The sequence below is a fragment of the Bradysia coprophila genome, assembly GCF_014529535.1.
Source record: "Bradysia coprophila strain Holo2 chromosome X unlocalized genomic scaffold, BU_Bcop_v1 contig_128, whole genome shotgun sequence".
NCBI lineage: Eukaryota > Metazoa > Arthropoda > Insecta > Diptera > Sciaridae > Bradysia > Bradysia coprophila.
In genome coordinates, this window is record NW_023503295.1 from 1,381,164 (window position 1) to 1,406,508 (window position 25,345).

Consider the following 25,345-nt stretch of genomic DNA (forward strand, 5'->3'; position numbering starts at 1 on the left):
TTCATTTTCATCCAGTGTATTAGGTCCCTTATTTGACGTTTCGCAAATGAACCGCTTCTGCCTGGTTTATTTTACTCTGCCGTGTGAAGGCAGTTCGAAACCGAAAAAAAGATTCCTTCGACATTTGTATTAAACGCAATCGTTTTGTGAGAAACGTTAATTCGCGGTTATCACAAGAGAAAATGATCAACAGAACTAGTCGAAAAGGCAATGTTGCTATAAGAGATTTTTTTTTGTGTTAAATGAAAATCGTTCTTCACAAAAGAATAGTGTATTTTGCGTCGCTACATCCTAGGACGTTTTCACCATCTGGGTCGAAAACACACCTTTTTGATCCGAGTGAATACTATTTTTCAGGAATATCAAAGTCACATTCCGAACAAAACTGAAGAACACATTGCGGAAAAGCAAAAGTAATATGTATTAATGCCGAAAGTAGTCCGTATGAATGCCGAAAGCAACCCGTATGAATGCCGAAAGCAACCCGTATGAATGCCGAAAGCAACCCGTATGAATGCCTACAATAGTACATTACTGCTATAAGGCTGTACATAAGAGACGTGTACGTATACGAGCGCTTGCGCAAGTATTAGTACGAGTCTCTTATATACAGCCTTATATCAGTGAGGTATTTTATCGCAGTAGGCAAACATCTCTTTTTCTAGTGATATAATTTTGCTTGCAATTCCTTTAGCTCTCTAGGGTAAATTTGTTTACTCTTATGTACGTCGTGTATATAGCGCACAATACACACACACCGTATGCGATAAAATTATATTCGCGTGCATACAACAACTTGACACATCTGGGTGGGAAATAATAAACAAACCGAAAAGGACATAAGCGGGAATAAAAAGTGAGAGAAACGAGCCATCAGAACAGTCGGAGCGTTTGCTGCGACTGAGCCCCGTACAAACCCGTATATCTATTGCGTACGTGACCCTAGTGCGTCTGTCACCCTACTTTGACCGTAAGCCTATGCGCCGGTTAAAGTAGGTAAAGTAAAATTATTATCTAATGTGTACATCTTAGAAATTGCGCATAGCGCAATTACGAAGCCCCGTACGACGTTCCTTTCAAATAAAACAAAAATTTCAAATAGCCCTAAAATTTTAATTTATTGAGTATAAATACACATAGGGCCTAGTATCGGCCTCAGTCCGAGGATCCAATTTTTTTTTCAACTACATTCTATTCGGCCTTTGATTACCTTCCAAATGAAACAAAAATTACGAAAAACGGATTAAATTTGCTCGAGCTATATGTAAAATACACATAGGGCCCTAGTAGTGGCCTCAGTCCGAGGACCCAAATTTAATTTTTTTTTCAACAACATTCTATTCGGCCTTTGATTACCTTCCAAATGAAACAAAAATTACGAAAAACGCATGAAATTTGCTCGAGTTATATGTAAAATACACATAGGGCCCTAGTAGCGGCCTTAGTCCGAGGACCCAAATTTAATTTTTTTTCAACAACATTCTATTCGGCCTTTGATTACCTTCCAAATGAAACAAAAAATACGAAAAACGGATGAAATTTGCTCGAGTTATATGTAAAATACACATAGAGCCCTAGTAGCGGCCTTAGTCCGAGGACCCAAATTTAATTTTTTTTTTCACAACATTCTATTCGGCCTTTGATTACCTTCCAAATGAAACAAAAAATACGAAAAACGGATGAAATTTGCTCGAGTTATATGTAAAATACACATAGGGCCCTAGTAGCGGCCTTAGTCCGAGGACCCAAATTTAATTTTTTTTTCAACAACATTCTATTCGGCCTTTGATTACCTTCCAAATGAAACAAAAAATACGAAAAACGGATGAAATTTGCTCGAGTTATATGTAAAATACACATAGAGCCCTAGTAGCGGCCTTAGTCCGAGGACCCAAATTTAATTTTTTTTTTCACAACATTCTATTCGGCCTTTGATTACCTTCCAAATGAAACAAAAAATACGAAAAACGGATGAAATTTGCTCGAGTTATATGTAAAATACACATAGAGCCCTAGTAGCGGCCTTAGTCCGAGGACCCAAATTTAATTTTTTTTCAACAACATTCTATTCGGCCTTTGATTACCTTCCAAATGAAACAAAAAATACGAAAAACGGATGAAATTTGCTCGAGTTATATGTAAAATACACATAGGGCCCTAGTAGCGGCCTTAGTCCGAGGACCCAAATTTAATTTTTTTTCAACAACATTCTATTCGGCCTTTGATTACCTTCCAAATGACACAAAAATTACGAAAAACGAATGAAATTTACTCGAGTCCAATGTAAAATACACATAGGGCCCTAGTAGTGGCCTTAGTCCAAGGACCCAAATTTAATTTTTTTTCAACAACTTTCTATTCGGCGTTCGATTACCTTCCAAATCAAACAAAAATTACGAAAAACGAATGAAATTTACTCGAGGTCTATGTAAAATACACATAGGGCCCTAGTAGCATTTCACTTCTAAGGCCCTAACTCACGGTCCACTCACCCGATTTTAAAAAACTCTTTTTTCCTACATTGGTATTGACAATACCTATCATTTGCCGTGTCATTTACATTTCCATCGTTTATTTTGCCATAAATATCACCAAAAGACCTTAAATCACTTAGGTGGCCCTAACTCACGAAGGGCCGACCCGAATATGCCGATCTTCGAACTTAGCCTCACTATTTTGACTATCTTTCAGGGAAAAAAAAATTTTTGAAATCGGATTTGATTTACTCAAGATATCGACGTGACGGACAGACGGACAGACGGCCCAAATTTTTATTGCAGATTCGTCATCTATGAACATAGGCAAACACTTTGCCCTTACCGTCTGCTTCGAATTCCATCAATTACACACGGCATCGTAATCCTATAAGCCCCTTCGTACTTCGTACGGGGCTAAAAAGTAGGTCAGAGCATTCCTCTTTCGGTACTAAATTTGGTAAGAGAATGTGACGTTTTTGGTACTTCAGGATGAAAAAACGTTTTTCACAAAAGTAATCCATTTCAGCTTTTTTCTCCGTGTAGAATTTTGTCGGATCGGAAGTATGTGATGTGAGATTTGATTGAATGTGCACAAAAATAAAATCGAAATAATTTTTCAATTGTTTTTTTTTTTATTTCTTTAATTTTTTGATTTATTTTTTTTTTCCTTTTTCAAACACAATTTATTTACAATAATATATTTTGTTTTTCTTATTTCTCAAATACGTAATCAATTTTTAGTTTTATATAATTTAGGTTTTCGGTTGCACAGACGACATTTGGTCAGCATTATGACGTCAAAATTTATTTATTTATTTTAAATTTAATTTTAATTTTTTTTTGTAAACGCTATAATACCATTTTGTCGTGTCGCAGGCAGTCTTTTTTTTTGTCCGATAAAAATGCCACCCCGAGCAACCGTTGTTGTGATTTTGAAATGAAATATTAAAATTAAGAAATTGAATTGAATTTATTTTTAAAAACAAAAAAGTTTAAAAAAAAAGAAATTTTTCGTTAAAATAATAATTTCACTCAAAATAATTAGCACGCACATATTTTTACAAAAAATTGCACAGATTATACTACTAATAATATACTTTTTTTTTCTTGTAATAACAATTTGTATTTTTTATTTTTCATTCATTTTTTTTGTTTGCTTTTTTTATTTATAAAGAATACAATTTTTTTTTAATTTGATGATATGAATCAGTTGATATCATTTTATCCATACGCCGCCAAAAATATTTTGAAATGAAAATTAACATTTTCTGTCACGTTTTAGACCCGTACGAAGTGCATGGCGCCTATAAATTCGTTTACCACTTTACCAATTGTAACACTACGTTCTCGTATCACTGAGTAATGGGAAATCTTTTCCGGTTGCTTAGAAATGCCAACTCAGTAATAGTACATTACTGTCTCGCTGGGACATTTTTAGGTCTTTTTTTTGTTGAGTTGGAAGGTTATATTTCGAGCCGAAGACGAGGAATATACCAAGACGTCGAAATAAATCTCAGCGAGACATTATGTTATTTTGTTTTTTTTTTGTAGGCCTGAAAATGTAAAGAATTGGTTTTTGTTTACACAGTCGTTGGCCGCAAGACAACAAAAAAATGTTCCTCAGAATGTCTGCAAAATTTTTCTTCCACACAATTCTCCGATTTCGGTAAATGCTTTCTGAATGGCCTAAGAATAGGCTAAGTTCCAACACAAGGCTTATTTTTTTTGTAAATTTTGAAAAATTTGAAATTCTAATTTTTTGGTTCAAGATTTTCAAAAATAAGCCCTTGTTTGAACATGAAAACTTGCGTTTAACCGTCCAGATAGTATTAGGGCTTTTTCAAGTTTTCAAATAGACAAATGAAGTAAACGTTGACAGCTGATTGTCATGATTTTCTTCTTTGAAAGATAAATAATGACTCGGTGGTGCGAGCTTCGGCTACCCAAGAAAATGTCTGACAGCCGACATATTGGATTTCAGTAAAATTGAAAGATCTTGCGCCGAAATGATATTCGAGCGTTCATTATTTCAGGGTGAGCATTATAAATAATTACCAATATTTCCATCACATTGTCACCAATTTCATGAAAATACTGGTAATGATTTAAATCATTTGTAGAAGTAAGAATTCCATTGTTGAACCCAGAGAAACAGTTGGTACAATATGTTTTACATGCTACATGCGTCGAAAACCGCACTTTTCATGTTTCAAGCACTTCTTTCGAAGCCCTCAGCATGTAAAATCCATTACATAACTCGAGATAAAAATGAAAAGTCTCATTTTCGTGTGTTTTTTGACAAAATTCTTACGAAAACTCCACTTTTCATCTTATTATCCTTAGTCATGTAAAATACTATTTCATGCCTTGGGCATAAATTACGGATTTTTTTTCGTAAATTAGGCCCTCAGCATGAAAGGTTGTACACGCATCTGTTGTGGACGGTCTATTTTAGGAACTTTTGCTTGTCGGGCTTTCGTTCGGGCTACAACTCGCGAGATTGCCTAAAATATACCGTCCACCACAGATACGTAAATAACTATTCCCAAATGATAATTACAGAGTTGCCGTCAAAGACATCTGTACTGGGCTATACCCATTTACGGATAGGTACACTCTAACTCCGGACGGGACCAGCGTTGCTTTGAGTAACTTTAATGAGTAGTTAAATGCTGAAAGGGGATGTGTCTCATTATCGAACTATAAGAAAAATGAAATTTGCTTTTTTTTTACTTTTCATTTTTTGTTTCGATCAATAATCTCAAACATGTTCTACCTATTTACATCATATTGTAGCTTAAAGAAACCAGTAAAAATAATTAAATTTAATTTTTCTTATAATTCACTAATACGACTAATGCCTCTCGGTGCATTTAAGCAACGCACTCCAGTCCAAAATTCTCAAGTAAATTCAATTTTTTTTTATGTTGGAACATGCCACTGCGTTACGGACGTTCCATACAAAATAAGAGGTCAATTGACAGTTAAAAAAATCTGTTGGTTTGTCTTGGAGTGCGTTGATTTGAGCAATTCGAAGAGAAGTTTAAATGAAGCGATGGAGTGTGTATTTTCAAGGTAACATGAAGAACAGGAATATTGAATACACAACACTTTCGTACGGGTCTCATTTTATGTTTTAAATTTATTTTTGTCTTTTTCTTCATTTTTCTTTTTTATATAATGAGAGAGTAATAATAAAGTAAAAAAAAATTGATAAAATGAAAATGTTACAAAAAATGGGGAGGGAAAATATAAATAAAATAATGCGCGCGACAATGAACTTTTTCCTGTGTGATGTCGTTCTTTGTACATTACTTTTATAATAGACGTCACCAATGGAAAATTAATCCGACTAAATTTAAATGAGATGATAGGGAAGTGGCGGAGGAAATTTTTTAATGGATTTTCATAGCGCCGAAAAGTGTAACAACAAAACGAAAAAGTCCTTGCACTTTTCGACATTACGATGCGTCCAATGCGAAATTTTCTTCTTTTTTTTTAAAGGAAAAAGTTTATTGTTGCGGAATTATTTCACAGTTCGATTTCTCTTAAACTAATGAAATTTCATTAATTAATTCAATAATTTTTCATGATTATATACAATTTTATATTTATAAATGCTCAGAATTTTACTTTACTTTTAATTTGTTTCTTCTTCTCCTTCTTCTTACTTTTCATCCGCTTTTCACCGTGTTCTCTCTGTGTGTCTCCTCGGGCTCACCTTAACATTCTTAATCGATTTCTGGCCATCTTCTACACAACATAGTCGAGCCCATTCGGCGAAAACGCCTGAGCGCCCATCGACGACGGTGTCGAAGCCAATCCGTAACCGGAATGGCCCATGTTATAGCTGGCCGAACTTTGATTGTTCAAATAGTCCATCGATGTGTAATATTGCGACGTGTAATTGTTCTGATATTGTGGGTACTGATGGTTCCAGAAATAGTCCGGATGATTCGGATGATGATAGGCGAACTGGTTCGCTTGCGGAGTGTTTGGAGGTGATGGCGTTGACATAACAGTTGAATTGGATCCTAATGGCGTCAGATTACCGCCAGTTTGACCGGTTCGCGGATTGATGACGGAATATGGCGACGTGTTGATTGTGTTGTACGGTGAAGTTCGCATACTGTCTCCGGTCAATCTACTGCCGGAATTTGTCATATTTGCAGGCGGGCTAACTGATGTTGCTGGTGTCATCGGTAAAATGGGCGACGAATTCAGGCCAATTCCGCCGGCTCCCACATTTCCACCACCTCCGACACTGCCGCCAACGCTACCGCTGCCACCAACATTGCCGCTGACTCTGTTATTGGACGAAGATCCGGAAGCGGTATTTGATGACTTGGAACTATTTGAGATATTTGATGACTGTTGATGGGACTGCTGTTGGCGACACTTCGATCCGACTGAACCGCTGACGCTGTTATTGGCAGACGCTCCCGACGCCGAATTCGATGACTTGGAAGTGTTTGACACATTTGTGGATTGTTGATGTGTCTGCTGTTGACGGCATTTGGCCCGACGATTTTTAAACCATACCTGCGAATGAGATAGAAGAGAAACCGAATTTTAAAAAAATTTTCCTTCCTTCTTTCCGTTATTTTATTGTGTCGAAGAAAAGCAACTTTTCATTATGAAGTCGTACAAAAACATCCCTCAAAACTTGCCCTTTCAAACCACAACAATATTACCTCAGCACATAATCTCGAGGGAAATAACATTTTTCGGTTTTGTCTTCTCCTAATAACGACATAACCATAAACACTGTGAGTGCTTCGTGTATATTACATATATATAAATCGAACACAAGTTATACCAAAAAATAAAACAAATTTTCACTTTTATTCTTATGCACACCATACGATAGCAATTTTATAAACATTTGTGCGGTATTTTCCAAAAAGTGGGGTTGATGTATTGAACACGGAACACCCAATATCATTTAAGGATATAATATGCCAGATTTACAGTTGCTCAAGTATATTAAATTTCGTAATATTGCACAGCAGGCGATTTACGCATCAATGAGTCTTTGAGGAAAATTTATTCCACAAAAATTGTTCATTAAAAACATTAGGCATGTTGTGAATAAAACACAATGTTGGGATAGACACAGAACGGATAAATGTGGTCGTTTAAGATTCAGTTATTTGATCTGGTCTTGGCGATTCAATGCATTTCGTTTGTTAACCAACACAACATCAATCGGTCTGCCATACATCTCACGGTTCAAAAGGCCTAATGACCAGGAATTGTGGCCGCGTTTTGGATTTACTGTAACTTTGACGCCGACACCGCGTCTGACTAGACAGAATTGTTGTAGAAGATAGCGTTTTCTGAAGTCAACCGAACCATGATGGTTCGCACTCTGTTTCGATACAACGAGATATTGTTTAGTAAATAATTTTTAAAAACTTATTCATTTGGCTAGAATGACTCTGTCACATGTGAGAGCCAAGGTCAGAATTCGGAACAATCTATCTGATACCTTTGAAGTCTTGGAAGTACTTAGACAAGGCGATGGACTGGCAGCTCTATTCATCAACATTGTTCTCGAGAAGGTGATAAGAGAGTGCGACGTGGAAACCAGCGGTACAATCTTCAGAAAGTTGAGTCAGTTGTTAGGATATGCTGATGACCTAGACTTAATTGGACGGAACATTGACATCGTTAAAGAGAATTTCACGAAAATTGAAGATAGGGGTGCTGAGTTCGGTCTCAAGGTCAATGAGAGAAAAACCAAGTACATGACAACTTCATTGTTTGATGGCAGATCAACGGACCATACGCTGGAGGTGAATGGAAAACACTTCGAGACTGTCGACAGCTTTATTTACCTTGGGTCGCTGGTCATTAGTGATAATAGTATCGGATAGGAAATACGTAGAAGGGTAACGCTTGGTAACAGGAGTTCCTATAGTCTTCAAAAACTCATCCGGTCAAAAACACTCAATCGCAACCTTAAGTGCGAATTGTACAGATCGCTGATTCGACCAGTTGTAGCATATGGATCGGAAGCTTGGTGCATGACACAAAGTGACGAACAGACACTTTTGGTTTTGGAAAGGAGAATTCTTCGATCAATTTTTGGAGGTGTCAATGTGAACGGCAACTGGAGAAGAGGATACAACCATGAGCTGTATCAGCTTTACAAGGAGCCTGATATAGTCAAATTCATCAAAATCAATCGATTAAGATGGCTCGGTCATGCACAAAGAATGAACGAGGAACGTGTACCACTGAAACTGCTAAATACAAATCCCGATGGAAGACGCAGATGTAATTGAGTCTGATCTAAAAGTACTAAGAGTGAGCGACAGGAGAACGTTGGCGTGGAATAGGTCCGATTGGAGAAGATTGCTGGAAGAGGCCAAAACTAATAGTAGGTTCTAGTGCCCGCGTAAGTAAGTAAGTAAATAATTTTTAAGAATTAATTCACTTTCATCTCATCAGGCCATGGCGACAGTGACTGATTGATGACTTGTCTGCTAGTCTCCTAGTCATAATCCTATACGTGTAATAGTTCAGCGAATCATAACAAAAATGTAATGAAATTCGGTTGAACTAACGCGGGTCCCGTGTCATTAAAATTACTAGATTTGCAAGAATGTCTCTAGAACATCCACTAGTACAATATGTGGAATTCAAGCAAACGTTTTCGTTCTCCTGTCTGCCACTCTTACGTGTTGTGACAAGAAAGAATTCGAAAATGTGAGACAGTTTGTACAAGAAGTAGGAAAGGTATAGGTGGGTCCTAGGAGGATTCTATTACGTTTGGAAATGCGAATAATTTGATTAGGAATGTGAGCATTGAAAACAGAACCGATGGTCGTTTCTCCGATAAAATCTCATCCGTTTTGGGTCTAATTAAATTGATGTCTGAAAGTCACAAGCTCCTAACAAGATAAAAGTTTCTTCAGTCGGTAGAACCCAAAAAAAATGCAAAGGAAAACCTAAACCGACCAACAATTTTTTTTTTCTAAATATTTCCTCCCAACCAAACCAAAGCAAACAAATTCAACAAAACCTTTTAAAATCAAATCATTCGAAAAAACTTCAAACAAAATATTCAGCAATCATCCAAGAAAATAACTCCCCCGAAATTGAAATCAAATCTTTTACACATAATGAAATTTGATACGCCTAGTAAAGTACCATAATAAGAAGCAAAGTATTTTCCCTAAATCAACTCAATGTCAATCCTGGTGTTGATGCATTTATACCGAAAAAAAACCCTCTCCTTTCCGGGCTTTTCCGATGTATTACATTCACACAGGCATTCGACTATATATGCCGCCTCATCGCAAATTTTTTGGTCGAACCACACTCTTCAAGTTGTTTTTATTATAGTCGTTGCGTATGTATCTATCAAGTGCGTGAAAATAACTAGAAAATAGTAGAAGAGAAACAACAAGACGAAAGAAAATCTGCTGAACGTAAAAGCAACCCCAGATTCAATTTTCGCATCCGTATTGTTGTTACATTTTTCCCGATGAGTGTGTTTTTTTATGTAGGGGCGACTATACGATGTAATGTTATTGTGTAGTGCCTAAAACATTACCCTCGTTCAAAAACTCAATTGAATTTTATATGATATTTCTCTATGTTGGATGTTGGATGAGAAGCAAGGGCATAGATTTGATTCGTTGTCGTGTATATTGGCACATTATAAATTGAAAGGGCGGAAGACTTGTCATTTTCTGCCAAGTTAACCATGTGATTTGTTTACGGATTTACACTATGATGTAATTTTATTCATTATTTCCTTTATTTCCATGTTGTTTGGTTAATGGTTTTTTGAAAAGTGAGGGTGAATGTTTGCGCTTTCGAATAATGCGGAATTTTCGCTGGATACATTTTGGCGGAGTACGGTCGTTGCTAGTGAATTAGTTCCACTCTGAATATATTTGAATATCGTCAAATAATTAATAAATTTGAAATCAACACACAAAAGACAGGATCTTGGACGGAATGTGATCTGTGATGAGGTGACATAACTACACGGTCAATATCGTCAGGAACGATATTGTCATTTTTTTAAACGATAGTATCGTCCTGGACGATATTATCGTTTAAGAAAACGATAATATCGCCCAGGACGATATTATCGTTTTGGACGATATTATCGTTTTGGACGATATTATCGTACAGAAAACGAAAATATCCATTAGATTTTCTAGAACGGTAATATCGTCCAGAAAACGATAATATCGTTTTTTGAACGATAATATCGACAAGAAAACGATACTATCGTCCAGACAATATTTTAGAATTTTTCAATTTAGACGATATTATCGTCCTGGATGAAAATTTTTTGGGCGATAATATCGTTTTTTTGGACGATAGTATCGTCTAAAAAACGATAATATCGATTTTCAGACGATACTATCGTCCAAAAAACGATATTATCGTTTTTTTGGACGATACTATCGTCTAAAAACGATATTATCGTTTTTTAGACGATGGTATCGTTTTTTAGACGATAATATCGTCCAAAAAAACGATAATATCGTCCAAAAAAACGATAATATCGTTCCTGACGATATTGACGGTGTGGAAATGTCCCGCCACCTGGACGGAATGTGATCTGTAATAGTTAGTGTGGCATATCGTCAATTTAACCAAGATTCAGGTAGACAAAATAGTTGAAGGAATTAACACGAACAAAACATAAAATCATTGCTCGAGGTGATGTTGAGCGAGAAATTATCACAAACCAGTTCTTCGATGACTTCTTTCTGATGTAAATGAAAATGTTAAAGTTCCACACTAAGTGAAGTGATTCAATGTGTGGAATGCAAACATCAAATGACTAAGCTGCGCATAGCCTGTAGTAGGGCGTATCGAATTTTTAGCCTGTGTGCGGAAAACGTAGATCATTGAAAACTAATTCCAGACATATGGTTGATGGATCCGAAGGTGCCCGGGAAGAAGTCCCCCCGGACGACTTTAACTTTCAAATGGTCATAACTCGGAAAGTTGAGAGTATTTCTGAAAACAATGTTCTAGCAGAATGTAGAGCGTTAAAAACTCTACAAAACTGCCAAAGAAACCGAACCACGAAGTTCAACCTTTTGTAAAAATATCGAAAAATGTGTATTTGCAACGAAATCGACTTCTTACTACTGTTCGTGGGTCAAATAACTAATTAAAACGATTATCTGTTGTTTTTCTCACAAATTTCACTTTCTCAGATTTTGTAGTACAAAATGTGCTACACCGAATTCTTAAATATTTTGTAAAAGAGTTCAGCTACTGTTATGGAATATTATCTGCACTTACTGGCCAAGGTTACCTCGACTCAGCAACACCGGTTACAATGTCTGCAATGGCTTCGTGGGCGACGTGGGTACACTTAAAAAGTCCATTCAAAAATGTTGAAAAAGTGGTTTCGGATGGATCGCCGACCGGGACAATGCCTAGTGTACTCGACCTCCTCTACAACCTCATGCCAAAAGCTAAACTTAATAATTTGTCTCTCAGGAAATAAAAGTCAAAAACCAAAATGTCGAACTTTCGATGTTAGAAAACCTCGACAGACACACCTTTTGGACCATCGGTTTCTTTAGCAGTTTTGTAGAGTTTTTAACGCTCTACATCCTGCTAGAACATTGTTTTCAGAAATACTCTCAACTTTCCGAGTTATGACCATTTGAAAGTTAAAGTCGTCCGGTGGGACTTCTTCCCGGGCACCTTCGGATCCATCAACCATATGTCTGGACTTAGTTTTCAATGATCTACGTTTTCCGCACACAGGCTATCGCGACCCTTAAAATTCTCAAAATTCGATAAGCCCTAGCCTGTAGCCCACATCAAGTTAAATTACAGTAACTCAAATAATAAAGTCATCGAATTGGTCTCTGTCGAATTAAGATATTTCTGTCGACATAAATCACTTCTCAGCAAAAATGGTGACAAATCTATCCTATCCATCCAACCATCCACTGTATATTATATCAACAAATATTCACACACACATAACATACCCCAAATGTATGCAATTATTTTATTAACCAAATATACAGCCCTACAGCAAACAAATCGCAGATGTTTTCGGTGATAATTTTTCACAGAAAATTTTTCGGATGTTTGGTTTTCGTTTGAAACGAGGAGCATTTTTATCGTATAGCCGGGCTATTGTTATTGAGCAAAGGGGCCCCTTTGGAAAGTAACGATTTTTGAAAATAAGATGTCAAATTGTTTACTTAAAATTTATTAATGTGCAAATTGCAGTATGTTCAGCACATTTTCACTGAATAAATTTTTTTTTATTTGCCAAATTATTTGTAACGGTTGTTGAGCTATTTGCTAAGGAGATATCGACATATCGATAGAGAGGAAAAAAATAATTTTTTTTTGTTTATTGGTTGAGAAAGAATGTTTTCCGACGGCAAGGTCGAGTTTCTTTAATGTACCACTTTTACTGTTTTTCTACTGTTTAAGTCAATTCAAAAAATGTGGACGAATTCCTATCGTCTAACGGTAAATAAGTAACGGAATTGGGTAATTTCACGTCGAATATGAACGTTCCAGGTCTGATCTATGCTGAATGAAAAGTATTCAAAAGAGTTGTTCAGTGTTAACTGGCTTTAGAAGTGACACCTTGAGCTTTAATTTTTTTTTTTGGTCGTCAACAAGTAGCTCCCAGGGTTAATGAACTGTTATCAGATCATCGAGTTTGAAGTGCCCCCGGGACACTGAATCACTATTCTTTACCCTTAACTATCTCTTCAAAAAACTAGAGACGTTCCGTCTTGAACTACCTATCCCTAATGGCAAATTTAATTGACTGCTGGTTCAGAAATGTTGCTGCAGCAATAAAAAAGAATTGATAAAGCTTCTCCAACTGGGAACGCTTAGGCAGCTGCAGAGAGGCGAAGAAATTCCTGGAAGGATGTAAGGAGAAAACCACCAGCTTTTTCTTAAGTCTGAGCAGAGCCAAGTTGAGAATGCTTAGATAGGTGTGGTTAACGACTCTGTAGAGGATGCTGCTATGAGCCAGAAACATCGAGGCCCTTAATATGCCCGTGTTCGGCTTTATTGAATCTTAGAACGAAACATTTAGACGATTTTTACATTACGCCTGGAGAGCAGTTGGGATTAGATTTGCCAAAAGTGTTGTCCTTCGTGACAGAGAGCAAATAGACCCAAAGACGATGGTCTAAGTGTTGAAGGCGTTGGAATTTCTCACTTTTTGAATTGAATTGTTTCTATTATTCCTGATTGGATGGAATTGTTTCGTTATGTAAATGAGTTGGTCAACAATAAACAACCAACCAATCTTCTCCAACTGAGAGCGACAAAATGAATATTTGCGTACGACAAACGCAAAAACGTTTTGTCGAAAAAGGAGAACTGTATGTTGGAGTTATACAATTAATATAACTCGTTCAAGTCGAACACTCGAGGAGACACACTAAAATAGTAGCCTAATGAAATGGATATCAACGTAGTAGACTTAGAATTAGGTATAAATACGATGCTTTGTTCATAGAACAAGGCACTCTCTAATAAACGTTCAAAGTGTGAACATCTTAGTTTTATTAGAAGTCCGGATTGGAATCCGTGAAATTCCAACAGGTTATGGGCCCAGACACATTGAACTGAGGCAATTAATCTGCAGCGCCAGTTTGCACTGGAAGGGGTGTCAATAACACTCGCTGTACGATTGAATTGTGGTTGGTATGTGATCTGTGGAAAGTTGTGGCACCGTTAAGTGCAAGCGAATGTAGCTACGCTACAAGACCGGTGGCGGAGTAAAATTCCAAGTATGGCGGTTAGTATGTCGTTTCGTCTGAGGAGACAGTCGCAGTGTGGTGGCAGTAAACTCACTCAACTTGTCGGACTTGGCGATTTCAAGATGTAGTAATCTTTGAGGAGGGATGTTGGAATCAAAGATCACTATGAAATATTTATTCCAAATAGAATATAGTAGTCTGACTCAAGTAGTCTTAACGATTCATGTAAAATAAAATTTTCACTTCAATTATACCATTCAAACGAATAAGATCTCTCCTTAATTCACTCCCGATAAGATCTTTATTTCGGTTAGACATTGGACCTCCAATACCAGAGACACTTCTAACATACAAGCTCGTGGGACAAATCCCCCGCAGGCCCCTGTCTCGTCCCCCCCAGTTGACCTTGCTCTCTCTAACAAATCCCCCGCAGTGGGCCCCTAGTGTTCTTAGTCTAAAGGGTAATGTAAGGGCTCCCTACTAGAAAAAATTGGGCCCCTGCATAAAGCGGCCCCCGCACTGAAAAAGTCTTAAAAGTGTCTCTGTCCAATACTGTAAACATCTCGTTACTCATTTGTAGCTAATAACGTTCTGGGACAAATAATTATTTTGTTCCCGAAAGTGCACAAAGTTTTCCGAAGAAAACATTTTTTTCTAGAAAAACTTGTCAAAAGGCAAAGAGTCATTTCGTGAAATGTTGAATTTTGTTTTAAATTCAATTAAATTCCAACATTGCATTGCAGTTGGCGCCAATTATATTCCTTCAAACGAAGCACCCAACAACGATCTAAATATATTAACAAAACATCCTTGTCATTTCACTGAATAACATATTAAGGTTGTTTTTGCGAAAATAATGTTGTCTTTTTACCTCAAAAACGTACGTTAGATTTACGTTTAAAAGCCGTTAAAAGGTTTACCCTCAAATAAGCCCATTGAAAAAAGCCACTGTTTATGTTAATAGTGCCATGCAACGCCCAATTGAACAGAAAAATGTATCAAACAAAAAAAAAAAATTCTTCTGACGTGCATCCCAAACAAGACCAACAATAACAATTTGTCATAAAATTCCTTTGAGAGATGTCGAATGACAGGGCACATTTTACTGTTTATGAATGGATAATAGTTTTCGGATGGAATTGTGTCTACATATATTGTAATAAAAGTGTGTGTTTACATCTATCTGGGCAACAATAATAATAACAAAAAAACCGAATGAATAGAGGAAAAGTAGAGGTTCGATTGCATGACATGAAAATGAAATATGATTTCTCGACTGCTACAGATTTGCTGTACCTTAAATTAAATTGTCGATTTATGATCGGTTTTAATGGATTGGCTATTTGCAATAATGGAATGAGACGATAATACGAGTAAAGACCTCGTACAGTTCATTCATTGCAAGACTATTTTCGAATTCTAGTTCCAAAGCGACACACGAAGATACCCTTAAAAGTTTTCAATGAAATTCTCGGTGTAAATTGAATGAACGACGACAATTAGAAGTTTAAAACTTAAGAAGTTTTCCGATCATTTAAGCTTTCCCAAGCGGAAAATGTGGTAAAATCCGTAAGACATGAAAAACAAGGGTTGCCTCTTCGGTCACCATATATTTTCACACGAAAAAATGTCGGTGCACTTTCCGGATCGAGATTACAAATTATTTCAAATTAAACAAAAACTGAAAATTGCTATCCTAAATGTGCATGGCACTGGCGACCGAATAGAGTTGGAACGTGGCAAAACTTTGCTCACAATTCACACAAACTTTGTATTTAATAGGAGGTCCTTATCAAACATTTCTAACCACCGAGACTGGAAAGTTATGCACAAAATTATTTAAAGTTCATTCGGTTCGATCATGTGCACTCCGTTTATAAACTTAATTAATAGCTTGAGGGAATGTTTTTGCGGAACGGGATGTTATACAGAGCAGATTTATGGTGACAATCCGGTGAAAAATAGACAACATTTAAGTAAAGGTAATCTATTGAACACAGCGTACAAAATATTTGCGGATATTTTACGGCAGCGTCTCATGGCGTATTCGGAACCAACAACTGGGGAATACCAGGGTGGATTCCGCAACGATCCCACAACAACAGACCAGTTGTTTAGCTTTAGCATCAGGCAGATCATGGAGAAATGCAGAGAGTTCAATGTTGCTCTACACCATTTGTTTGTTGATTTTGAAACGGCATATGACAGGGTTTTTCGAAGGAAACTATGGAATGCGATGATGGAACTTGGTTACCCCAAAAAACTTATTCATTTGGCTAGAATGACTCTGTCACATGTGAGAGCCAAGGTCAGAATTCGGAACAATCTAGCTGATACCTTTGAAGCCTTGGAAGGACTTAGACAAGGCGATGGACTGGCAGCCCTATTCTTCAACATTGTTCTTGAGAAGGTGATAAGAGATAGAGCGACGTGGAAACCAGAGGTACAATCTTCAGAAAGTTGAGTCAGTTGTTAGGATATGCTGATGACCGAGACGAAAATTTCACGAAAATTGAAGATAGGGGTGCTGAGTTCGGTCTCAAGGTCAGTGAGAGAAAAACCAAGTACATGACAACTTCATTGTCTGATGGCAGACCAACGGACCATACGCTGGAGGTGAATGGAAAACACTTCGAGACTGTCGACAGCTTTATATACCTTGGGTCGCTGGTCAATAGTGATAATAGTATCGGAGAGGAAATACGTAGAAGGGTAACGCTTGGTAACAGGAGTTCCTACAGTCTTCAAAAACTCATCCGGTCAAAAACACTCAGCCGCAACCTTAACTGCGAATTGTACAGATCGCTGATTCGACCAGTTGTAGCATATGGATCGGAAGCTTGGTGCATGACACAAAGTGACGAACAGACACTTTTGGTTTTTGAAAGGAGAATTCTTCGATCAATTTTTGGAGGTGTCAATGTGAACGGCAACTGGAGAAGAGGATACAACCATGAGCTGTATCAGCTTTACAAGGAGCCTGATATAGTCAAATTCATCAAAATCAATCGATTAAGATGGCTCGGTCATGTACAAAGAATGAACGAGGAACGGGTACCGCTGAAACTGCTAAATACAAATCCCGATGGAAGCCGCAGACCAGGAACACCAAGAGCGAGATGGAAAGATGTAATTGAGTCTGATCTAAAAGTACTAAGAAACCAATAGTAGGTTGTAGTGCCCGCCTAAGTAAGTAAGTAAGTAAGTAAAGGCAGTGTTGCATCGTTTGCTGTTTTTAGACCCGTACGAAGTACTGGGGTCTTATAGGTTTACGCATACGTTTGTAACACGTCGAATTGGACTCCCTGAGTAAGGGGAAACCTATTGTGGTTGTCTAGAGATGCCAAATCCGCGAAAAAAAATGTCCGTCTGTCCGTCTGTCTGTCTGCACGATAACTTGAGTAAAACGCATCCGATTTTGAAAATTCTTTTTTTTCCCGTTTGGTAATGTCAAAAGACAGGCTAAGTTCGAAGATGAGTGATTTTGGATCGACCCCTCCCGAGCTGTGGCCCAATAAGTGCTTTACGGTTTTTCGAAGATATCTCCGGACATTTAAACGTTAAACTTGTAAGTGATACGTCAAATAAAAGGTATTTTCAGTACCGATCGACAAAAAAAAAGTTTATGGAAATCGGATGACCGACTCGTGAGTTAGACCCCTTGGTGTGGAACAGGCACAGGGCGGCAAGCAGTTTTTGCTTGTAGGTCGGCCATATTTCGTCTGTTTTAGCTTTATTAGATAGGTATTGACCGTACCAATCAGGGAAAAAATTTTTTATGAAATTATGTTCTCCGGAGCGTGATCTAGGTCTCTTGGAGTGAGCTCTTATCTGGCTACTCGGAAGTACAGTGAACGTGGTGTATTTTGACAATATCTCTAGTAAATTTTGACCGAATTTCATGATTTTTTTTTGTTTGAAAGGTATTAACGAATGTAAAGCGTCGGTACTATTTCCGGTCTCCTAACAAAATGGCTGCCGGCGGCCATATTGGATTTTAGTAAAATAGAAATATCTTGGGAAAAATGATACTTAGAGAGTTTCTGTTAACATGGAAATAATTTGTTATGTGTGTGGGGTTTCAGGGATTCCATATACGGACATCTATATATACCTATATACAGCTATATTGAGCTATATACAGGCATATAGAGCTATATAATAGCATATTCCTCTGTGAAATGTTTATTTACAGTGAAATATAGGTAAATATAGCGGTATATAGCTGTTTAAATAGGAATTTATGAAATTTGTCTTCGTACGGGGCTGTCTATATTGCCTCCGGCAATTTAGTTGTATATGATAACAAGGCAAAGAGTGGATAATGTAAGTGATTTTAAAGGGAGAATAGTTTTTCAGCAGAGAAGAAAATGAAGTAAGAGAAATGAAGAGTTTCACATTAAAGGCTTTTGATACGAATAGGTGTTTCGTACGGGTCGGCGTTAGCTATGTTTTTTTGTTCAAAAATTGCTACCCTTGTGTCGAGCTAAATTTTTCGATAGTCTACCTGGAAACGAATGAAAGTCATAGAAGTAATTGATGCATTGGAACCTATACAACATTTTTATATAACAATGAACTCACAAGAACATTCAACCCATCTAAGTGCTGCCACACTGTATCATTACCTTCGGTTCTAGTTTCTAGTTATAACGAAAATCGGAAAAAAAAAGAAAACTGAACACACCGTACAAAACAATGAACAAGAATATTTTTAACTTTAATTCCATTTATTTCGTGTAATTGAAAACCTAAAAGTGCGAACATGAAACCATCGGAGTTGATGTTCATTTTATTATTTTATTTTTTTCTTCTTTATTTGGGTTATACACATGCACTGTTGAACCGTGTGTGTTTCGTTATCGTCTATAGACATTAGAAACTTTGTCCGTGTCATGATATGTGCATTTTTTTCCCCCGACTATAACAGACATAAAAGGACATTGTGTAAAGCTCAAGTTCTATGGGTTGAATGTATTATAACCGAAGAGGTGTTGAACTGCACGGAGTAATAAGGCAGCTCCGTGTTTTGTGTGTTTTTGTATATTCGGTGTTTGATAGAAAATGAATGTGGAAGAAAACGTAAAATTATAAAATATCGAATTTCATTTAGATTTTTATGGTCGCTATTGATTGACTGATTAGGTACAATTACGGGCTCTTAGGACTTTGTTGTTTATTAGTTTTTTTTGTGTGCACACGGAGGAGGACAACAAAATAATATTTGAGCTATAAAAGGATTTGAAATGTTTGTTTGGATGTTTGTACAACTTTATGTTAAACAATGCGATTACATTTTCGAGTCGTGGCAAGCTGGAACGCTTCTTATTGAAAAGAAAGCAACATCCACAAAATTAGTGGTATTAATTCAGGGCCGCACACAGTCAACTGTTTCTTTGTATCGGCTACAAAATCTAGTAGACCTTAGGCTCCTTACATTTAGGAGAGATTACTAGTGTCACTCAGGCAGAGCTTTGTGAAAGCAGGCCAGGTGAATGGGCCAAAACCGTACCGACACACCAATCGGTATGAAAGAGAGCAGAGAAACACTGAGCGTAAACATGCAGAACGCTAGAAAACGTATGATGGCGCCGTTCACACGAAATGCTTGTTTCCAAAGACCCACCAAAAATGGTCTTAAGATGTGCTCAGCATGGACCGTAGTCGCATTAGGGTGTGGTAGGAGCGATTATCAGCCATTGCGGGCTGAATCGACACCTGAATAAGTTGAGGCTTTCGGAAACTCCGAGATGTTCTTGGGATCGAGAAGAAGAAACGGACACACATTTAATAGACTCTCCGAGACTATGATGTGGTTCCTTTAGAACAGGACCTGACATTTTAGCCAGATTCTTAACGGCAACAGGAAGGCTACCATGATTTACATGATGACCGGGAATGGCAACAAATGATCAACAGATCCATGTTTCGTGATCTTTATTTATCGTCCCAACCAGATAAACTGTATAAGCCTTAAGCAACTTCGAGTGTTCAGTATAAATTGTAAAGGCACGACTTCATTATCAAGGAACTTAAGAACTTAAGTATGGATCCAGAACTCTTCGGTTCATCGCCAAATGTATCAAGAATCTGCTTACCTGTACACGTGACTCTGGCAAATTTATTTTTAGTGCTACTTCCTCTCGCATAAATATATCCGGATATCTTGTCTTTCCGAATAACGATTCTAATACATCTAATTGGGCACGTGTGAACGTTGTTCGTTCCCTTCGTTGTTTTCTAGGATTAACACCTGAAACGAGAAATTGAAAGAGAATTAGTCTGGTTCAGTAAAATCGTTCGCTACGAAACATTAAACGCTATCTACGATTCTATTCGACATTTTTCTACCATTTCTACTACTCCACAATTCAATATATTCACATCATCGAATGGGAGAACGTTGTCTGTTATTTTTAGTGTCTTCACAAACTTCAATTTGCTTTGAGTGAATGATGTGCTACATACGTCTCCTCCATAAAAAGGCTGTTTAATGCTCCACACAAACACTGTCAATAATTCAAGAGTTAGCTGTGAACCCTTAAAAATTAATTTCAATAAAAATCGAATCATCACCCCCCTTACACACAGCACAACGTTCAAAATTTGTTTGTTTCACACACATGGATACAATGTAAGTGTATCAATTCAGTCGTATATCTCATACCCATTATCAACAACCGAACCGAAATTCCCTACGGCCGTACAGAATTTATCACTTAGTCGAGGTGTTGGTCTCCAAATTAGATAAACGAATTGGATAAATATTGGCTGAATGTGAGAACATAATATGTATATTTTCGAAAGTTAGATAAACAAAGTGGTTGGAAAATGAATTGAATCATCTTCAATTAAGTCTACAACACCAAGTGGAAAATGTTTTGATGTCGGGGGGGATCGGTGGTGATGATGATGATGATGGTGGTGTGGGAAGAAAAGGGAAGTTTATTAAATAAAATTTGCATTTTATTCGAGATGATGGGAAAATTTCGCTTTGAATGTTGAACAGCAACCTTTTCCGTTGTTCAGACAGGAAGAGAATGGAAATGAGAAATCATAGCGAAACGAAGAGAGTTGTTTACGCTGTGATGGGTCCATTAAATAATTAAAAAAAAAAAACGAAAAAAATCAATTAAACCCAACTGTATTATCTGAACCAATGGCAACAGCCCGTCATTTGTTAATTCACACACGACGACAAGTATAAACGATTCTAGTTCTTGTTGATATTCTCATCAAAAGCAAAAGCGACCCTAGAAGCCAAAACCACTTTCAAAAAAATTCTTCGAAATTTGTCTGGCTGGTGAAAGGTGATCAAAAACCGAAAACTTACACTTTTCTTACAAAAATTTCTCCAATTACGCGAGCCGTACAGGGTCCAGAGATGGGAAATTACCGGTAATTTATTTATTGTCGGTAATACTACGTAATATTACGGTAATATTACGTAACATTGGGTAATATTACCGAAATCTTAAATTACCAATATTACCGATGTTTCGGTAATATTACGTAATTTACCAATACAAAATTGTAACAATTCGATATTTTATTATCAGACTCATGCGAAAGTTGAATATTATTCAGCAATATGTCCTTTGCGAAAATTATCCTTTATACGGTGGACTATTTTCTGTTTATTTTTCGTGAATTTTACGTGAAACTCAACTTTCGCATGTGTCACACGGTAAACCAGTACCTTCGATACTGCTACATAATTGATTGCTTATGAAACAACTTTGTGATACTCGGAAACTCACTCGTGTGTTTTTGAGCAACTTGTTTGATTGACTCTACATTTGTCAAAAAGACAGTAACCGGAGCTTGTTGCTGGAAAACACCTTTATCACATAAAAGAATTACTTTCTCAGCATGGAATGTAAACTACTATTACATGCGTCACTTTGAGCTTTCCTCAGTATAGTTTTACTGAACAAGACAATAGGTAAAAATGAATGAATTACATTAGCAGCATGGAGACTACTATTACATGCTTCACTTTGAGCTTTGTTGAGTAAAGTATAGTTTGACTGAACAAGAATGTGGAATCTTACTTCTTGCGTAGATGTTCCCAAATGTTTGTTTGGACTATTCAGCTAACCAAACTCGTATTCGGCTAGTTGAAGAAGGGGTACACGAGTCGAAAGACTTGGAAGCACTTGTGTTACGTTATCACGCTAGATTGTATGTCGCTACCACAATATTCAACGATGGCAGTGCCGGAAACTCGGTCTTTTAGGATACGAAATTTGAAATGAAATTTCATTTGGTAACAAATTTCAGTTTTCGATCTAAGCCCGTGTTCTTATGAAGTGACAGAAGACCGAGTTGCCGACGGCGTCATTCAATGACAACTCTGAGAGAAATCGTAAAAATCCACGCTCTTTTAATTATCAATTTCGGTTGAAGCTCATTCAAATGTGTATACTACTCGACTGTTTTTGAACAAGTTGTTTAACTAGGCTGAACTAGGCCTAACTAAAACAAAAATTATACGATAAAATACACTTGAATTTGCTAAAAACGAGTAATTTTTGTTGAAAATGATTAAAATTTACAATATGTTAACTGATTTTTGGTAATATTACGTAACTTACGTAATATTACCGAGGCTTTAAATTGCCAATATTACCGAGCTTCGGGTAATATTACGTAATTTTACGTAATATTACCGGGTAATATTACACGGTAATATTACGGGCGCATCTCTGACAGGGTCGTGTGTGGTGTCATTAGAAAGGTAATCACATGTACTATTGAGCCGAATAGGGACTTATTGTGTTTAAAATTCATCGACTCAAACTGTTCTTACTGAAATTTCTCGAGGGACACAAAACGTACATGGTCGTGTAGAGTGTCATTTGACAGGTAATTTAATGTGCTTTTGGGCCAAATAGGGTCTTATGTGGTTTGGAAGGCTGTTTTTCAAAAGAATCCCTCGAAGAGATTTGGTGTAATTTGTTCGTTCATTTAGAGACCTCACCAACAGCCTTTTACAACCATGCCTCGAAGTACGCGAATACTCTGTGAGGAAAGTTAGGCGCTTAATGGATATCTCGCCTAAATGTAGGCTAGAAATTTTGCATCGTATTTGGGTTACGTCATACGATTCATTCAGTGTGTGCATCGTGGCAGCCACCAGACTCACTGCACCAAACCAAATTATGAAGCTTGAGTGAACGTTAGAACGTTACCAATGTGATATAATCGCTAGAAAAATTCCATGTGAACCATACCGTCCGTAAGAACCTCTCCATTCCCAAACAAAAATTGAATGGAAATTACCTTACGAGTGAATTCCAGCACATTTAAAAAAAAAATTATTTGAAAACATTCCCATTACGACAATCCGACGGCACCAAACAATAAATTTATCAGCCTGCAATAATCAGTACAATATCCCTATTATCGTGCTACTAACACTTTAATAACGACAGCATCAATGCCTGCCTATAAAAAATCTTGAATGAAGCATCGGCACGACAGTTACCACTTGTGTACGGATAAAGTTCTTGTGCGGAAAATATCCCCGATTAGCCGCCCCTACACGGTAGCTTCTCTCTCTCTGTACATAATATAAGTATTTATGTTAAACGTGTTTATGCTAATTGTGAACAAACGAAGACACATTCATGCTTGGAACGACGGTACAATTCGCCTCAAAAGTCAATCGTACGTCACGTATCTCTATCCATACAGAATTATGTGTAAGAGGGTGGAGAGTGTGCTTCATACTTTCGATGCATGTTGCACTATGTACACACACATGTATTGGACTTAAATTGTTTAATATTCCCGTACGGTCACATTAACGTATTTCCGGTTTGTTATTTTTTTTTTCTGCTTTCTGTACGTTATGTTAGGTTTTATGAGTCGCACGTGACTATGAAATTGATACTTTTAATTTAACACAATTGAAAACCCATTGATTTTGCACCATTTTAAGTGCGGTGGTATTTTAAAAGGATAATGAGGATAAGACGAGGACAATGACAAATTTGAACAGTTATTTGTGTCTAGGTCAAATTTGTATGACGAAATTTTGGTGCAAAAGTGCAACACCGCCGCCAGTTTGGTTGTGTGACAGTAAAAGTAAATGGTATGATGTGGAATGGGTTAGGGCGGAATTGTGACACAATGTTTTAATAGAAAAATGAAGATTTTTCAGTCGGGTGGTGTTTTAGTTGAATCCGAAATGAGTCAAATCTTTCATTGCAAAGTTCTTCACAAAAACGATTTATTGATTTATTGATTTGATGACATTTGTGGTTAGTTTATAGGTCTCTCGAATAATAGTACATTACTGTCTTGTTGGGACATTTTTTGTTGAGGCGTGTGGGAAGTGTGTATTTCGAGCCGAAGGCCATAAAATGCGAAAATCTTACGTAACTGTTAGGACATTCTAATTACAGATTGCATTTACCGACCTCGATAAATTTTCGGAAAATATCACCTGCAGATTCGCTCTGACCCAAATGAAATACGATTTGGTAGTCAGAATTTACCGAAATAAATCTCATTGCATTTGGACCAATGGGGTATCTAACGACTCTAACGAAAGTTATTACTAAGCTGATGCAACTTGTTAGAGAAATAGTGCGTTAATTTACATACTTACAGGACCGTTTATCGAAGTCGGTAAATGCAATCTGTAATTTTAATTCTTCCTAGTGGAATTATACATAAAAGGGCTTGCCGTCAGCTCGGGCTACAAAAGTTCTAATCGTCCACACAAGAGCTTAATCTCTTCATCTTCAAGGTAACAATTTCGTTAACAGGACCCTTCAAGGGTTACTTGAGCCACATTCGATTTGATCTCCTAAATACGTAAAAAGATGTGAGACAGGAAAACGTAAAAAACAAACTGTTTCAACGATCCTTAGACTTTTACAGACAGCTGTCATCTGTTATCAACCACGCCAACAATAATAAAAGACAAGCTCTGACTAATGAGGCTTTATATAGCAAAAAAACGTGTTCAAACCAAATGAAGTAAAAGATTTCTGAAATCAATCTCGGAAAATCTTCGATCAAATGAAGTAATAGTTTCAACAGAAAAACTGTTAATATGCTTGCCGTCTGTAACAGGCGTCTGTAACCTAAATCATTTGTATAGGCTTCACGAAA

General features: G+C 37.0%; 1 protein-coding gene and 1 long non-coding RNA gene across 3 annotated transcripts in view; one reads left to right on the plus strand and one right to left on the minus strand.

The window, feature by feature from the left end:
* Window positions 1–3,477: 3,477 nt before the first annotated feature.
* Window positions 3,478–25,345, minus strand: part of LOC119067684 (homeotic protein ocelliless) — a 50,904-nt gene continuing 29,036 nt past the window's right edge. For both annotated transcript variants that reach the window (XM_037170804.1, XM_037170803.1), the window contains exons 3-4: window positions 20,317–20,471; window positions 3,478–7,019 (exon numbers count right to left, since the gene is read on the minus strand). In XM_037170804.1, the coding sequence (XP_037026699.1) occupies window positions 6,231–7,019; window positions 20,317–20,471 (944 nt within the window). In that variant the 3' untranslated portion in view covers window positions 3,478–6,230. The remainder of the gene's footprint in view (window positions 7,020–20,316; window positions 20,472–25,345) is intronic.
* Window positions 3,794–24,582, plus strand: LOC119067707. Its single transcript, XR_005085996.1, has 3 exons — window positions 3,794–3,915; window positions 17,390–17,395; window positions 24,550–24,582. It is a non-coding gene; the product is annotated as an uncharacterized LOC119067707 (long non-coding RNA).